Below are 19401 nucleotides of genomic sequence, written 5' to 3'. Positions count from 1 at the left end.
TTAGGGACAAAACGGATGGCACTGTGATAGACTGCATCCAGTTTGCTGAGTAGAGTGTTGGAAGCCATTTTGTAGATGACATCGCCGAAGTCGAGGATCGGTAGGATAGTCAGTTTTACTAGGGTAAGCTTGGCGGCTTGAGTGAAGGAGGCTTTGTTGCGGAATAGAAAGCCGACTCTTGATTTGATTTTCGATTGGAGATGTTTGATATGAGTCTGGAAGGAGAGTTTGCAGTCTAGCCAGACACCTAGGTACTTATAGACGTCCACATATTCTAGGTCGGAACCATCCAGGGTGGTGATGCTAGTCGGGCATGCAGGTGCAGGCAGCGACCGGTTGAAAAGCATGCATTTGGTTTTACTAGCGTTTAAGAGCAGTTGGAGGCCACGGAAGGAGTGTTGTATGGCATTGAAGCTTGTTTGGAGGTTAGATAGCACAGTGTCCAAAGACGGGCCGAAAGTATATAGAATGGTGTCGTCTGCGTAGAGGTGGATCAGGGAATCGCCTGCAGCAAGAGCAACATCATTGATATACACAGAGAAAAGAGTCGGCCCGAGAATTGAACCCTGTGGCACCCCCATAAGTGTGTGAATTGGACCATTTTCCTGTCAAAATGTAACAGAGTACTTTTGGGTGTCAGGGAAAATGTATGAAGTAAAGTACATTATTTTCTTTTGGAATGTAGTGAAGTAAATGTTGTAAAAAATATAAATAGTAAATTAAAGTACAGATACCCCAAAAATCTACTTATGTGGTACTTTAAAGTATTTTTACTGAAGTACTTTACACCTCTGGGTAAACTACACGGTAATGTAAAAGTTGTATTTTTTTGCGATCCAAAACGTAATAAGGTACACTTATCATAGTTCGGTTGTAATCCAGAGAGGTTAGAAAAATTATCTAGATCCTTTATGAGGCTGTGCAGGGATCCAGATTGTGGATTTAAGAGGAAATGTGAGTCATCAGCATACCTTTTTGTTTTTAAGACCTGGATGTCCAGCACTTCTATATTATTATTATTATTATTATTATTATTATTATTATTATTATTGGATCTGATTTTAATAGCTAACATTTTTTGATGACCATAATAAATAGATATGCTGACAGTGAACAACCTTGTTTTACTCCTCTTGACAGTTTAATACTTTCTGAGAAGCCATTACTTATTATTTTACCCCTGAGGTTACTCTACATAACTTTAACCCATTTTATAAGAGATTCTCCAAAATTAAAATAGTCCAGGCATTTATATATAAATTCTAGCCGTACTTTATCAAAAACTTTTTCAAAATCCTGGTTCAGTAATAGTGAAATCAAACCTCGCTGAGCACCTGATAGTTTACCATTTTTATAAGAATGGTTAAAATGTGCTAATACTGGATCTTTGAACAGATCAAAAAAGGTTTCATATACCTTAACTGCTATGCCATCTAGCCCTGGAGTTTTCCCTGGCCTAAAGGCTTTAATTGCATCAATACGTTGCAATACAAGTCTTTCTGTACAGGTGTTAATTTTACTCTATTACTAGGAACAAATTCCTTACAGTTAACTTTAGCTTGTGGAAATGGAGGAGACTGAAAATAGAACATATGCTTAAAGTACTTTTGCTTTCTCTTTCATATAATTTGGTGAATCATGGATGACTCCGTCATCTGTAACAAGTTTCTGTAAATACTTTTTGGTCGCATTTCTATGTTGAAAATTCTAAAATAATTTGGTTCATTTTTCACCATTTTCCATTCAACTCGGTTTATTTTTGTAATACATTATACTTGATTGTTCCCGAATAAATTCCTCAATTTTCTTTTCTCCCTCTAACTTAATCTGTGCCTTTATGGTACAGTTTTTATTGCTATCCATCTGTATTGTTATTTCTTCCATTTCCTTTGTTAATATGAACTCTTTTGGCCCAAATATATATTTTTTAAAGATGAATATGGAATTGCATGACCTCTTAAAGCACATTTTATTAGTGTCCCATACAATAAGGGGATCTGCTGTCTATGTTATGCAGGCAAAAGTCAGTTATAAATGCGGATGCCAAATACAGTATTTGATGGCTCGACTGCATTCTGTCCCCTATCAAAACTTTTCTTACTTTTGGTGCCAGCGCGAAGGACACAAGAAAGTAATCAAAACCGCTAGCTTGATTAAGCCTCCATGTATATCTCCCTGAGTCTGGATTTTTAAGCTTCCATATATCCACTAGTTCTAATGTGTCCATAATATTCGTAATTTCCTTAATTGCACGAGGGTGATAGTTTGTAGCGTGATTTCCTTTACGATCCATTGAGGTACTTAAACCGTATTATAATCTGTCATAATAATAGAGTAATTGGTTGCTTTTGAGCTCGATAGATTAGTACAGTATATATCATTTTGAAGAAGTATAGATCATTATTATTTGGACCATATAGATTAATTAGCCAAATGTGTTTATTGTCCTATAGCATATTTAAAATGATCCACCTTCCTTTCAGATCTGTTTGCACATTCGGATCAAAATTGTTATTTATTAATATCATCACCCCTTTTGAGTTTCTTTGACCATGACATAAATATATTTCCCCCTCCCAGTCCTTTTTCCATACAACCGCATCTGTAATTGTAGAGTGAGTTTCCTGTAAACAATAGATATTATATTCCTTCTCTTTTAGCCAGTTAAAGACTGATCGTCCTTTTTTTATTATTTCCGAAGTCCTTACAATTATAACTAGCTATACTTATTTCACCACTTACCATAATGGCATAATGTTTCAATACTTACCATACGATATGCCTGTAAACGTACTACCACAAATGACCATGATGATCAAGCTGCTAGACACCTAGAATTTATCCATACTTACCAACACTACCAGAATCTATGTCTGACATCTACCCATGTACCTCTACCATAATATATGCACTGCTAAACATACTGCAGCTGCAACTGATTCTAAGTAAACCTCCAATTGTCTTCCAATATCCCTCCCGTGAAAGCCTTCCCCCATCCCAGAAGGAGGTGTTGTCACTGATCCTATCATACCACCCCTGTACCTGTAATGCTCCTTTAGCATCCTAAAACACTTCTTCAACCGCCTATCCGTGTGGTCCAGGTAAAAACCCGGGACTCTCCCATAAACCTGTTTTCAATACTGCCACCCCTCAAGTGCCCAGCCAAAACCCCTATAAGTCTATGGCATGACCACGAGAGGAGCATCCTCTTTAGGAATTAGCCACATAACAAATGGAAAATGGAAAAAAGAACAGGGTGAAAGTAAAAAAAAAAATTGGTTAGTACTGAGGACAATAAGACCTACAAAATGTACAAAAATACCCAGAAAACAACATTACTAAATTATTAACGTCCTGAACCACGGCAATGTCTTAAGCACTGTCATACTAGATTGCACTAACAGACAGTTACTCTACACCATGAGCATGTAATTCACGTGGCTATCTGTCAGTGTCAGAGTTTCCCCTGCTCTCATGTCTTTCTCTGTTTAATGTGAATACCACTCTGCCTCTCGTTGTCTTCCTCCCTTCTTCTATCCCCGCCTCCCTCACAAACGCACCCAGAAATAACTTGCATGTCATTATGACAACTTTTCTCCTTTGCTTCTCACACACAATTCTCACAGTTTCACATTGAGCAGTGAGACCTCTTCACATTCAAATGCTGCAGAATTATTATTCCCCGCAGACAAACTTATTCAGCCAGTGTGCTGCTGCCTGCTGTCTACAGTGAGCCAGCTATATTTAGGCTGACTGGAATGACCTCACCAGTTACTGTAGTGTACACATGTCTGCTGTTACCTTCGTGTTTATAGTATCCACCCATATGCATATGGTCTGAATGGTCACTGCACACGCTATCAAACAGTAGGCCTATTAGTTATGCTCAATGAAGATTGATTGAATATTGCAACGTATTTTTAGTTCAACCTTTAATCAATCTAGCATCACGTTCATATCTGGTAATTACTCATTTTTAGGCAGCACTGACACTTCTTCTCCCGGTGCTTCAGCATGTGAAGGAAAAGAGTGTGTGTGATTTAACATTTCATGAAGTATAGCGGTCATGTAACAAAAAGCTTTATGCTCAGTCAAATTTGACAGGTTATTTAACAGATCAGCGCTCTAGCTAGCACACTTTTTCAGTAAAAAAACAAACACAATAAGACAATAGAGTTGAGCATGTCTTACCTTCAACTTCCCCTGGAAAACAGTATCTATTGTTACTGAGTGGACTATCCTGGTTAAATCACTATACTAGTATAACTGCAGACATTTCAATAGCATCACTTCTCCAATATCAGTAAGGATTCCTCTCACATTAACAATGCATTACTCTCGCCAGCTGCATTCGCCATCTCAGAAAACACAATCCAATACTAATGCTGCAGTCAGTCACGCCCGTAACATCTATCAATCATGACGCTCATTACCATCACGGATGCAAAGCCCACCTCTGTTCCTGATGTGTGTTTGATCTGTATTGATCTGCTGTGGAGGGGATGTTAAACACCAGGGTAATTGGGAGTGGGTTTGGCGCTTATAGCGAGCTCTCTGCTGGACGGTAGGGTACACCCTTACTGACGCCCCTACGGTGCTCTATTTTTACCCCATCTCTGCAGCTGCTTTATAATTCATCCAGACTTCCCTAATGCATTTGGTGTGTCCGAGACATGGTCCACAGTCACAGAATTTTCAGCTGCAGTGTAAGATAAATTATGCCCAGAGCTTTTTAGTTCACAACATCGTTGTGGCTGAAATTGACAGATATTGGTCCCACTGGACACTCGCTATCGCTTGGTGAGGAAAGTGGCTATGGGCCAGTGAGATTAGCTTTTACAGGGCAGACCAGAACTAATGCACTGCAGACAGCCACTGGACTTTGGGATGCCCTTTACCTGTGCATGGTTCTAATGCTACATTCCAAATCGATTCCTAGCCCCTTGGCACTACATCTGGATCTGAAAGGATTGGATTGGTATACTGAACTGCATGGTTATAGCTCAGCCTTGCCCTCTAATAGGCAATAACTATCCAATACTTTCAGATCAGCGTAGGTAGTAGGGGCTAGGGGAGGATTCAAAATGTAGCATGTACTACTATGCTTTCCAGGTTTTGGCAATAGGTTCTTCACCCAAAATGAGCAAGTGGCAGCTTGAGTGAGTTTTAGGCGCTCAGCTATGTTTGTTTGACATTTTGCGGCAGGAGAAGCTAGAGAGTAATGGGGAAACAGCAGAGGATCAATGGAAATGTCTCAAACAGCTAGGGGGCTCAGGTTGGGTTAGGTGAATTCATTGCTGGCTATTACTCATATATCGGCAGTCTCACTGTATGAGTGTGTGTTTGTGTGTGTGTGTGTGTCTGCACGCTCTTTTTCTGTCTCAGGTCTCCTCTCATTTTAAACAGGGGTTATGCAGTGGAAAATGGACACAGAAACTTTACAGTAGTAGTTTCCTTTTCACAATGATAAACCAATGTGCAAACATGTTAGTTGTACAGGGCAACAGGAGCTTGGTGGCACTTTAATTGGGGAGAACGGGCTTGTGGTATTGACTGAAGCGGAATCAGTGGAATGGTATCAAATATATCAAACAAATGGTTTCCTTGTGTTTGATGCTATTCCATTTGCTCCGTTCCAGCCATTATTATGAGCCAGAACAGTAAAGTGCATATGTTGTATAAACAAATGGACTTCTCTGAACGTCTAATGTTATCTGTGAACAGTGACACCAGCACACTATCTAAAGTAATCCTTTACTCAACATAAGCGGTTTACATAAAAATCTATGAAATTGACCTATTCTCATCGTATGTGGTTTGTGAACATTGAGAACTCCACAAGGGATGTGACTCTGACCCTTTCCCCCCCAAGGGCCAGCCAACCCCTCGGCAAGCAGCTTGTAATAAAATTTGGTCACAACCTTGACCCTTTTCTGTCAGAGTCCAAATAAACGTCATGAATACATAAGCACAGCCACTTACTTCACTGTTTGCCAACATTTTGGGTTTAATCAATACTACAAGAATAAAAGCACTCACAATCCGCAATCGTCAAATTGAAGTGTGCTCTTTCAAATGACACCTAAAAGTGAAGAAGTCACAGATTATAAAGTCTGCCGGTGTTCATTCTTAATTCATCGTAGTGGTAATTAAGATGTAACAGAGCATTTTAAATAGGGAGGGCGCAGTATGAAGGCAATTATGGGAGTGAAAAAGAGTTCAATTTCCAGTGAAACCATGGAGAGATTTGTGCGACAGAACGCTGAGTACAGTATGTACTTTGTGTGCTTCCTGAGTCAATGTGTGCGAGATGGATGCGTTTTTAATTTCTCTCTGTTTTTAGGTCAACCTTTTTCACTGCACCTGGAAGGGTTTACATGACATTTTATGAAATGTAATACACCTCCGCCCCCAAAAAAACATTTTACGTAGGTCTCATATTTAACTATTGTTTCTCAAGTGTTCCTGACCATAACATACTACTCCTGATTTATGAAGTCTTCACACATATTGTATACTATATGCCCTGCGCTTATAAAGACACACAGATGTAGCATCTTAATTTGAACCAGTTTGCTACAGCAGGAAAATAATCCTGCAACAACAGGAATTGTGAGTTATGTGGATTATAATGAATTAACTTTTTTGTAGGGATTGATATATTTTTTGCAATGAAAATAACGTGGAAATTGCAAACTTTAGAATCCTTTAACATCAAATACACTACAAGTTTATCCTACCGATCCTCGACTTCGGCGATGTCATCTACAAAATGGCTTCCAACACTCTACTCAGCAAACTGGATGCAGTCTATCACAGTGCCATCCGTTTCGTCACTAAAGCACCTTATACCACCCACCACTGCGACTTGTATGCTCTAGTCGGCTGGCCCTCGCTACATATTCTTCGCCAGACCCACTGGCTCCAGGTCATCTACAAGTCCATGCTAGGTAAAGCTCCGCCTTATCTCAGCTCACTGGTCACGATGGCAACACCCATCCGTAGCACGCGCTCCAGCAGGTGTATCTCACTGATCATCCCTAAAGCCAACACCTCATTTGGCCGCCTTTCGTTCCAGTACTCTGCTGCCTGTGACTGGAACGAATTGCAAAAATCGCTGAAGTTGGAGACTTTTATCTCCCTCACCAACTTCAAACATCAGCTATCTGAGCGGCTAACCGATCGCTGCAGCTGTACATAGTCTATTGGTAAATAGCCCACCCTTTCTCACCTACCTCATCCCCATACTGTTTTTATTTATTTACTTTTCTGCTCTTTTGCACACCAATATCTCTACCTGTACATGACCATCTGATCATTCATCACTCCAGTGTTAATCTGCAAAATTGTAATTATTTGCCTACCTCCTCATGCCTTTTGCACACATTGTATATAGACTCCCCCTTTGGTTTCTACTGTGTTATTGACTTGTTAATTGTTTACTCCATGTGTAACTCTTTGTTGTCTGCTCACACTGCTATGCTTTATCTTGGCCAGGTCGCAGTTGCAAATGAGAACTTGTTCTCAACTAGCCTACCTGGTTAAATAAAGGTGAAATAAAAAATTAAAAAATTAAAAAGTTTTCAGGTTTCCTGCATTGCAAGTCTAATGGCAAACAGGGTGATCAAATTAAGATCCTACATCTGTACATTATGGTAAGGGTTAGTGAGATAGTCCTATTGGATGTGGGGGTATATTTCACATTTCTGTGCTAGATACAGTATATGCAAATGATAGAGAGAGAGGGGTGGGGGAAGGTAGAGATTCTCTCTCGACATACCCACCCCCCCCCTCCTCACTCTTTATCTCTCTTTCTCTCTCTCTCAGGATCACCACTACTGCAGCTTGCATGATGGACTTGCGTAGATACCCACTGGATGAGCAGAACTGCACCCTGGAGATCGAGAGCTGTGAGTGACATCACTGTAAAATCACTGTAGTGTAGAGACTTATCTCAGCTTCATGTGGGCTATTTATCACTACTGGCAGAGCCACCCCTAGCCTTTTGGGGGCCTTAAGCTAGATTTGTTTGGTGGGCCCCTCCCACCTCGCAGGCAAAACATTTTAGTGTCACCCCCCTTGGCAGCGAATAATTTCCTGCAATTCTATACATGTGGACATGGCATAAGTCATTCATGCCAAAATGTGTAGAATTGCAGGAAATTTGCTTTAAAATTGTTTTTAAATAAATTTTAAAAAACTCATGTTCTCTCCACCCCATCACAAAATGAGTATCCGAGAGAGATATCAATGGGAGCCCCCTGGAGGTCAGGGTCCCTGGGCGCATGCCCTGCGAGCACTGGTCAGTAATTTGGTGATGATTACTACAATGTTTCGATAGCTGGCTAGACTACCGTACCAAGCAATCTACAAAAAATTGCTGACATGGGCTAATTGAGTGGCTGTCAGTGATTGACATAACAAGTGAAAACTACTGATGCACAACCAAATGTCGAATGTATTGGGAAGTTGCACCGTATGTATTCTACTTTTCAGGAAGTTGAGAGACTGACTGAGTTCCCCAAAACATTTAAAATATATATTTTTTGGGGTCGAGTCCCCCTAGCAGCCGCGGGGCTCTACACACAATGCGTAGTCTGCGTATAGGCAGAGGCGGCACTGATTACTGGGCATGTTTTTGAAAGCTTGTGCCTATACATAAATCAAAGGTCTACATGACTATGGGTGCTTTTGAATAAATCCTAAGGACCAGTTTCCCTGACCAAGATTGAGCCTATTCATGGACTAAAAGGCACTTTCAATGGAGATTTTCTATTGAGCATGCTTTTTAATTCAGGAATAAACATAATCTGGGTCACTGAAACCGGCACTAGCTACATCCTTCAATTATAACATTCTTCTCGCTCTGTTTTAATTAATCTACACATCTTGTGACAACTTTCTCCCAAGTCGGTATATTTTCACACATTATTCTGTTAAACAGGTCTATGTACCTCATTTAAGGGATAACTTTTTTCCAAATCATGGCAAAATATCTTCCCAATTGAGGACATGACATTAAGCAGGAAAACAAACAGCACTTTACGTCAACTATGCAAACTGGCATTTTTTGTTAAATCAAACTTGGCCGGAGTGTTTCAGTTGAATAATACATGCTACCTGCATGGATGCTTAGCTTTGGTCATTATGACAAGGTTATAGCAATCACTATAAGGCCCTGTGGAGCTGCTGGATTCATGGATTGACGTATATAATCATTTTGACAACACCTTACTCAAACCCTCTATCATATCATTGGTCTTAATTATGAGATAGCTACCTAGGTGCAACAATCAAGACTGCAAGCCAGACAAAATTAAACTGGCCTATTTATATAATGAATATTAATTTGGAGGGCATAAATAATTAAATATTAAAACATTGGACCTCTCACTAAAGGCTTCAGTCATACACAAACTATACATATATTTGAACTGGTTCTCTAGCAGATGAGTAAGAATGGCTCACCTGTGTTCAAGAATGGCCTTTTTCCCTTCATTCAGATTACAACCTCTAACATTTAGTTATTTGAAAATGAAAATCTCAAATATTGCTATTTCTAAAACAAGCCATAGAAAACTGGTTCCAATTTCAGTTTAATCCACCTGAAAAGACAGAACAAATATTATGGTTAAACTCAAATATAGTTTTTGATAAATGTTTTTTATATACATTTTGTAAATTATATCATAAATAGGACTGGTGGAGTTATGTCACACATGCAGTTAACAGAAATTATGGAAACGTCTGCTCCATCCAAAATTACAACCAACTGCAGCATTAACACAAAAATGGAGGAAGCATGTGGAAAGGGAGAAGGTAAGGCACTTGTCTGTCGGCCCTGCATTAAAGACCAAAATTGGCTAAAGAAAATTGTGATGAAAAGTATACCAGTTTCATTTAAGGACCAAAAAAATTACAGATGCACCATACATTTGCCAGCAGCATACCACCCTGCATATCACTGCTGGCTTGCTTCTGAAGCTAAGCAGGGTTGGTCCTGGTCAGTCCTTTGATGGGAGAACAGATGCTGCTTGAAGTGGTGTTGGAGGGCCAATAGGAGGAACTCTGGTCTAAAAAATAATTCCCAATGCCCCAGGTGCAGTGAATGGGAACACTGCCTGGTGTAGTGTGCTGTCTTTTGGATGGGATGTTAAATGGGTGTCCTGACTCTCTGAGGTCATTAAAGATCCCATTGCACTTATCTTAGGGATGTTAACCCCGGTGTCCTGGCTAAATTCCCAATCTGGACCTCAAACCATCACGGTCACTTAATAATCCACAATTTACGATTGGCTCATTCATCCCCTGTAACTATTCCCCAGGCCGTTGCTATAAATGAGAACTTGTTCTCAGTCAACTTGCCTGGTAAAATAACAGATAAATAAAAAATACAGGTTGCAAAATAGTTGGGAGGAGATTTTCAATGTACCGATTCCATGGAACATGGTTTATGAACTGATAGTCAAAATGATGCCAGATTCAAATCTTAAGAGTATTTCAATTTAAATGATGATACAAAAGTCTTGCAACCAATAGAATGTTATATACAGTGCATTCGTAAAGTATTCAGACCCTATAACTTTTTGCAAATGTTGTTAAATTACAGCCTTATTCTAAAATTGTATTTCTTTTTTACACACCATACCCCATACTGACGAAGCAAAAACAGGTTTTTAGAAATTGTTGCTACTTTATTAAACATGACACTAAAATATTACATTTACATAAGTCTTCAGAAGCTTTACTCAGTACTTTATGAAGCACCTTTGGCAACAATTACAGCCTTGTGTCTTCTTGGGTATGATGCTACAAACTTGGCACACCTGTATTTGGGAAGTTTCTTCCATTCTTTTCTGCAGATCCTCTCAAGCTCTGTCAGGTTGGATGGGGAGCATCGCTGCACAGCTATTTTCATGTTTCTCTAGAGGTGTTCGATCGGGTTCAAGTCCAGGCTCTGTCTGGGCCACTCAAGGACATTCAGAGACTTGTCCCGAAGCCACTCCTGTGTTGTCTTGGCTGTGTGCTTTGGGTCTTTGTCCTGTTGGAAGGTGAAACTTCGCCCCAATCTGAGGTCCTGAGCACTCTGGAGCAGGTTTCCATCAAGGATCTCTCTGTGCTTCACTCATCTTTCCCTCGATCCTGGCTAGTCTCCCAGTCCCTGCCGCTGAAAAACATCCCCACAGCATGATGCTGCCACCACCATGCCTCACAGTAGGGATGGTGCCAGGTTTCTTCCAGACATGACACTTGGTATATAGGCCAAACAGTTCAATCTTGGTTTCATCAGAAAGAAGTAACTTGTTTCTTATGGTCTGATAGTCCTTTACCTGCCTTTTGGCAAACTCCAAGCGGGCTGTCATGTGCTTTTTTACTGAGGAGTGGCTTCCGTCTGACCACTCTACCATAAAGGCCTGATTGGTGGAGTGCTGCAGAGACGGAACTCTGGAGCTCTGTCAGAGTGACCATCGGGTTCTTGGTCACCTCCCTGACCATGGCCCTTCTCCCCATATTGCTCAGTTTGGCCGGGCGGCCAGCTCTAGGAAGAGTCTTGGTGGTTCCAAACTTCTTCCATTTAAGAATGACGGAGGCCACTGTGTTTGGGACCTTCAATGCTGCAGAACTGTTTTAATACCCTTCCCCAGATCTATGCCTCAACAAAATCTTGTCTCTGAGGTTTACAGACAATTCCTTTGATCTCATTGCTTGGTTTTTGCTCTGACATGCACTGTCAACTGTGGGACATTATATAGGTTCAATCTTGATTTGATCTTGGTTTCGTCAGAAAGAAGAAACTTGTTTTTGGCAAACTCCAAGCGGGCTGTCATGTGCCTTTTAGACAGGTGTATGCCTTTCCAAAACATGTCCAATCAATTGAATTTACCACAGGTGGACTCCAATCAAGTTGTAGAAACATCTCAAGGATGATCAATGGAAACAGGATGCACCTGAGCTCAATTTCAAGTCTCATAGCAAAGGGTCTGAATACTTATGTAAATAAGGTATTTCTGTTTTGTATGTTGTATAAATTTGCAAACATCTAAAAAAAACTGATTTCGCGTTGTCATTATGTGTAGATTTATGAGGGGGAAAAGTAAATGGAATAATTTTTAGATTAAGGCTGTAACATAACAAAATGTGGCTAAAGGGAAGGGGTCTGAATACTTTCTGGATGCCCTGTATATAGGGGATATAACCATCTCTGCAGATTATTTTGCAAAGCGACAGAATCATTAGATCACTTGTTTTGGTACTGCCCATATTTAGCTTGTTTTCGTCGCAGATTCAGGAATGTCTGAAAAATTGCAACATTTACCTGGTGCTAACTGCAAATAACACTGCTGGGTGAATTGAAAAGTCATAGTCAATTGATCAATAGTATAATAATACTCTAAGCAAAAATGTGACTTTTTTAGATGCAATCTGTAGAAGCTATGAGAATAGGAAGATTCAGATATTTTGTGAAACATGACAGTGGAAAAATATATGGCAGCTAGAAATCAAAACTCTAAGGTCTTCAGAGATATATTGGAGGGGTTGAGGGTAGCTAAAGGCGGGGACTAAAAACAAACAAAAGACCATTTAATATAATAATTAATTAATATATGTACTGTGTACCTCCCGGGTGGCGCAGTGGTTAAGGGTGCTGTGCCAGCTGTGCCACCAGAGACTCTGGGTTCGCGCCCAGGCTCTGTCGTAACCGGCTGCGAACAGGAGGTCCTTGTCTCATCGCGCACCATCCACTCCTGTGGCGGGCCGGGCGCAGTGCGTGCTAACCACGTTTGCCAGGTGCACGGTGTTTCCTCCAACACATTGGTGGGGCTGGCTTCCGGGTTGGATGCGCGCTGTGTTAAGAAGCAGTGCGGCTTGGTTGGGTATCAGAGGACGCATGACTTTCAACCTTCGTCTCTCCCGAGCCCGTACGGGAGTTGTAGCGATGAGACACACACACACACACAAAAACGTACTGTGTCGGTAAACTGTATATAATATATATATAAGCTGGAAGTAGAAGCCTAAGTATTGTTGTCCATTGGTTTATTCCAATTAGGGGAGAGGTGGTATGGTTATGGGAAAATAATAAAGAATTTAAATATATATATATACCAGTCAAAATTTGGGACACCTACTCATTTAAGAACTTTTCTTAATTTTTACTATTTTCTACATTGTAGAATAATAGTGAAGACATAAACTATGAAGTAGCGCACATGGAATCATGTAGTAACCAAAAAAGTGCACTTCGCACCTTCACCACCTTCTTGCACCTTCTTGGCGGCAGGTAGCCTAGTGGTTAGAGCGTTGGACTAGTAACCGAAAGGTTTCAAGATCTAATCCCCGAGCTGACAAGGTAAAAATCTGTCGTTCTGAACAAGGCAGTTAACCCACTGTTCCTAGGCCATCATTGTCAATAAGAATTTGTTTTTGACTTGCCTAGTTAAATAAAGGGGACATTTTCTTTCTTCTCGCAATCAGCTTCAAATGGAATGCTTTTCCTACAGTCTTGAAGGAGTTCCCACATATGCTGAGTGCTTGTTGGCTGCTTTTCCTTCAGTCTGCAGTCAAACTCATCCCAAACCATCTCAATTGGGTTGAGGTCGGGTGATTGCGGAGGCCAGGTCAACTGATGCAGCACTCCATCAAATAGCCCTTGCACAGCCTGGAGGGGTGTTGGGTCTAATGTCCATTGCTCGTGTTTCTTGGCCCAAGCAAGTCTCTTCTTATTATTGGTGTCCTTTAGTAGTGGTTTTTTTGCAGCAATTTGACCATGAAGGCCTGGTTCACGTAGTCTCCTCTGAACAGTTGATTTTGAGATGTCGGTTAATTGAACTCTGTGAAGCATTTATTTGGGCTGCAATTTCTGAGGCTGGTAACTCTAATGAACTTATCCTTTGCGGCAGAGGTAACTCTGGGTCTTCCATTCCTGTGGCGGTCCTCATGAGAGCCAGTTTCATTTCAGCACTTGATGGTTTTTGCTACTGCACTTGAAGAAACTTTCAAAGTTCTTCAAATTTTCTGGATTGACTGACCTTCATATCTTAAATTAATGATGGACTGTCGTTTATTAAAGGTGTTCTTCTCAAAATATGGACTTGGTCTTTTACCAAATAGGGATATCTTCTGTATACCACCCCTACCTTGTCACAACACAACTGATTGGCTCAAACGCATTAAGGAAAGGAATTCCACAAAGGAACTGTTAACAGAGCACACCTGTTAATTGAAATGCATTCCAGGTTACCTCATGAAGCTGGTTGAGAGAATGCAGAGTGTGCAAAGCTGTCATCAGGCCAAAGGGTGGCTACTTTGAAGAATTTCAAATATAAAATATATTTTGATTTAACACTGTTTTAGTTACTATATGATTCCATATGTGTTATTTCATAGTTTTGATGTCTTCACTATTGTTTTACAATGTAGAAAATAGTCAAAATAAAGAAACTCTGGAATGAGTAGGTGTGTCAACTTTTTACTTGTAGTGTGTGTGTGTGTGTGTGTGTGTGTGTGTGTGTGTGTGTGTGTGTGTGTGTATGTATATATATATATATATATGTATGTGTGTATGTATATATATATATATGTATGTGTGTATATATATATATATATATATGTGCGTGTATATATATGTGTGTGTGTGTGTGTGTGTATATGTGTGTATATATATATATATATATACATATATTCATATATTCCCCCCCCAATAGGTTATTGGAAATGATGCAGACAATTACATAGATAGAAGCCACAATATACTGTACAGTATCTACAATATTAATGCCGATCTACCCTCTAAAAAATACAAATAAAAGAACAATAAAGACTAAGGTTACTGCTAGCGTGGATGTCATTATATATTTTTCATGTTATACCCTCACGGAAATAGCAGGTGCAAAGTTTCTAGCTGTGGGCATTCTGGTCCAGTTTCTGGCTGTGTACAGTCTGGTCCAGTTTCTGGCTGTGTACAGTCTGGTCCAGTTTCTGGCTGTGTACAGTCTGGTCCAGTTTCTGGCTGTGTACAGTCTGATCCAGTTTCTGGCTGTGTACAGTCTGGTCCAGTTTCTGGCTGTGTACAGTCTGGTCCAGTTTCTGGCTGTGTACAGTCTGGTCCAGTTTCTGGCTGTGTACAGTCTGGTCCAGTTTCTGGCTGTGTACAGTCTGGTCCAGTTTCTGGCTGTGTACAGTCTGGTCCAGTTTCTGGCTGTGTACAGTCTGGTCCAGTTTCTAGCAATGGGCAATCTGGTCCAGTTTCTGGCTGTGGACACAGATACATGGGAACACATCTCCAGTGCTGCTGTGCTATTCTTCGTAGTCTCATTGAAATCAACTATCTCCATATTGGTCTACACATTTCTTTACATGTCATTCTCCCATACTCTTATGGCATCAGGGGTGATGTGATAACCCAAGACCCTCTCACACATAAATTAAATGAATGGGAAAGAAAGACAAAACCACTGATTGAGTACAGGCAGTAATGAGAAGCAACTAATTCCCTGAAATCCTGCGGTTCCCTTTAGATAAGCGGAGGAGTCTGACGGGAGAAAAAGCCAACCCAGTCCAATTAAGTTTGCCTAATTACTGAAAGGCCAATAACTGACTGTTTCATTCATTTTCCAACTAAGACCAGGCAAAGAGAAGTGTTAGAAAAAGACTTGAGCCACCGCTTCAGACAAGTAAACTCTCAATGACACAGGTTTCTGCCTGTTCATGTTGAATGACGTTCCATTCTGTTAGATTCTCAGCTGGGTACACTGGCCGTCTGTCCATTTTAGATGATGTAACAGTCTCTCCCTCTCGCAGATGGGTACACCACTGATGACATCGAGTTCTACTGGAAAGGTGATAATTCAGTGACTGGGGTGGAGAACATCGAACTGCCCCAATTCTCTATAATAGACTACCACATCCAATCCACAAAAGCAGTGTTTGCTACAGGTAACAATCTGATTACTAACCCTTACAAGAGTGTATTATTAATTAAAGTTTCTGATGTTCCACTTAAGAGTGTCTAACGTTAGAGAGTGTGGCAGATTGTAACTGCCACATAAGCACCGGGTAGAAGTTCTCTCAGGCACAGAAAATAGGATAATCTTACCCCTAAATGCTAAACTGACCTTAGTTCAGCGTCTAGTGGGAAACTTCATCCTACTCCGACGTGAAAACTGTGTTTGGTCTCCCAGGCTCCTACCCGAGGCTCTCTCTGAGTTTTAAGCTGAAGAGGAACATTGGCTACTTCATCCTACAGACCTACATGCCCTCGACCCTGATCACCATCCTATCCTGGGTCTCCTTCTGGATCAACTATGACGCGTCTGCGGCCAGAGTCGCTTTAGGTCGGTGTCTTTGGGTTATTCTATGGGTTGTCCTTGTGGAGGGGTTCAATAAAGAGTCACGTCTGAATGTCTTTAGTAGCTTTGGGTTACCAGGTGTAGGCATGTGTTGTACTGCCTTCCAGGCAGGCAGAATGTGCCCCTTCACACAGCCGAGCAAATACTTCTAGTTATGGTGAGTCCCTCGACGGACAGTCCCCACGGCAGTGTGTACTTGCACACAGCCTCTTAGGTAGAGTGTATATTTACACACTTCCCTTCTTGGCAGAGTGTACCCTTACACAAAGCCCCCTAGGTAGGGTATAGTTACACACACACACACACAGTTCCCCTTAGGCAGAGTGTACACCAAGGTTATTTTAGTAAACTGAAACTAAAAATAACAATAAATAATTTTGGCTACCTAGCTAATACGTATTCACAATGATTCCTAAATCATTGCTAAGAATAGTGAAAATAACTGCAGTTTCTACTGGTCATTGTTTTCAGGATGGTTGTATTGGTGCTATCTAGGTACCAAGATAAAGCTAGCTAGCTACCCCAGAAGTTGCGGTCGAACAAATAATGCTTTATTACCAACGCGGTTTTGTAAACACAATGTTCGTGGCCAGTGTTTTGCTTGTTTGCAGACTTTTCTGTACAGCTTTTACAGTGCTACTGATAGTAGTGGTGGTGTTTGGCTTGCACGCGCAAATTCAGAACACGTAACATTCTATAATAGAACTGTGTTATTTGACATGTCACATGAAAAGCTTATTTAACACGTGAAGTAGTGTTATCGTCAAATAGTGTTATTTGACGTGTATCTTTTTTGACATGCAAAGACCCAAACGGCATTCCATAGTATGTTGTGAAGCTAATAGCAGTGATGCTATTACTGTAACTCCGGTAGGGCAACATCTGAACAATAGCGCACTTGGTAACGTTAGTTTGTACCGGTGCTTGACTAGTAAAGAAAGCCGTCATCACCCACGACAGAGAACGGTTGATTGTTAAGGGCAATGAATTCCATTATCTTGCCGTTAATGGATTACCCCTTTGAGTTGTCTAGCTGAAATTTTCTTACTCTTTCAAATGACTGCTCGACTTGTTGACTACTCGATCTACACAGCAGACATTGTGGGCTAGGTTCGGAATGCTGTGTTGCACGTGTAGTGCAAAATTAAGTGGCTTCATTATGTCATGTACCTACGTTATATAGGTATTCACTTCAGTTTTGACATCAGTTTTTGACATTGGCGTTAAACTAGACATCGGGCATTTTTAGCTAATATCGTCCGATTACGATATGTTCATAGATTTTTATATTGTGCGTCCTTAATTAATACCATTTTAAATGTAGATGTTTTTTGCATTGGATATGTTTACCATATCATATGGAGACAAACATTTTACCTTAACATAAGTAGACATAATTGCAAATGATTAAATCCTTCCAATAGAAATAAAACATTTAAAAATGGTTACGAATTTAACTTTAAATGAGTTGACTCTTCACATGGGATGATTTCACTGAACAACAAAAGAAAGGGAATATTGAATGATCCCCAATGATCCATCGCATCTCCCAAAAACGTTTTCAACATACATCTGTAAAATGATAGTCTAGACACTAAAGCTTTGGTCGTCCCTCTCTCAGGCTTCCATGTCTTCTCCCTGGACCTCCTCAATGTCCACTCTGAGGCCTCATCTTCACTGTCACTTTCCAACCCTGTTGAGGATGGCTCGTTGTCGGGCTCAAAAGGCCTAAATTTTTCCCGGATGGCCACCAATTTTTCAACCCTTGTATTGGTCAGCCTGTTGGGTGCTTTGGTGTGTGTGTTCCCAAACAAGGACCAGTTGCGCTCTGAGGCAGCTGATGTTGGTGGAATTTGGAGGACGATGTAGGCAACAGGGGAAAGAGCCTCAGATCCATAAAGTCACTACCACCAGGTGGCTGATGAGATATGTTGGCACGACTGCCATATTGCATCTCCATCCCAAAGCCCTTGCTTGGAAGTGTACATCGCCAGACTGCCAAGAACCTTGCCCTCATTCAGGCCAAGGTGGCGAGACACGGTAGTGATGACACCATAGGCCTTGTTGATCTCTGCACCAGACAGGATGCTCTTGCCAGCACACTTGGGGTCCAACATCTACGCTGCGGCGTGTATGGGCTTCACGCTTTTTGATGGAGTTCAGGACTACAGTTTCCTCTGCTTGGAGCAACAATGAAGTGGGCAGGGAAGTAAGAGAATAAATCCGTACATCTGCAAGCAGAGACTGAACATCAGACAGGATGTCATTGTCTCCCTCAATCAGTGCAATAGCTACTGCTACAGGTTTCAGGAGTTTCAGGCTGCTTACTACTCTCTCTCAAAATGCATCATCCAGGAGGATCCTCTGTGATATGGCCATTTCTTGGCAATACTCCTTCCCCTCCAGGAGACTGTCAAACAAGATGACAATACCACCCCAACGGGTGTTGCTGGCCAGCTTCAATGTGGTGCTCTTATTCTTCTCACTTTGCTTGGTGAGGTAGATTGCTGCTATAACTTGATGACCCTTCACATGCCTAACCATTTCCTTGGCTCTCTTGTAGAGTGTATCCATTGTTTTCAGTGCCATGATGTCCTTGGAGAGCAGATTCAATACATGAGCAGCACAGCCAATGGGTGTGATGTGAGGGTAGAACTCCTCCACTTTAGACCAAGCAGCCTTCATGTTCGCAGCATTGTCTGTGACCAGTGTAAATGCCTTCTGTGGTCCAAGGTCATTGATGACTGCCTTCAGCTCATCTGCAATGTAGAGACCGGTGTGTCTGTTGGCCCTTATGTTTGTGCTCTTGTAGAATACTGGTTGAGGGGTGGAGATGATGTAGTTAATTATTCCTTGCCAACAAACATTCGACCACCCATCAGAGATGATTGCAATACAGTCTGTTTTCTCTATGATTTGCTTGACCTTCACTTGAACTCTGTTGAATTCTGCATCCAGCAAATGAGTAGATAAAGCATGTCTGGTTGGAGGGGTGTATGCTGGGTGAAGAACATTCAGAAATCTCTTCCAATACACATTGCCTGTGAGCATC

At 41.1% G+C, this 19401-nt stretch overlaps 1 protein-coding gene across 1 annotated transcript in view; it reads left to right on the top strand.

Moving 5' to 3' along the window:
• Positions 1-19401, top strand: part of LOC109904153 (gamma-aminobutyric acid receptor subunit beta-1-like) — a 66050-nt gene that overhangs the window by 36541 nt on the left and 10108 nt on the right. Inside the window, exons 5-7 of the mRNA XM_020501333.2 lie at positions 7828-7910; positions 15802-15936; positions 16182-16334. Of these exons, the coding sequence (XP_020356922.2) occupies positions 7828-7910; positions 15802-15936; positions 16182-16334 (371 nt within the window). The remainder of the gene's footprint in view (positions 1-7827; positions 7911-15801; positions 15937-16181; positions 16335-19401) is intronic.

This window comes from Oncorhynchus kisutch, linkage group LG14, assembly GCF_002021735.2.
Source record: "Oncorhynchus kisutch isolate 150728-3 linkage group LG14, Okis_V2, whole genome shotgun sequence".
Classification (NCBI taxonomy): domain Eukaryota; kingdom Metazoa; phylum Chordata; class Actinopteri; order Salmoniformes; family Salmonidae; genus Oncorhynchus; species Oncorhynchus kisutch.
The sequence above is the reverse complement of the archived record's forward strand: the minus strand, read 5'-3'. Positions and strand labels throughout refer to the sequence as shown.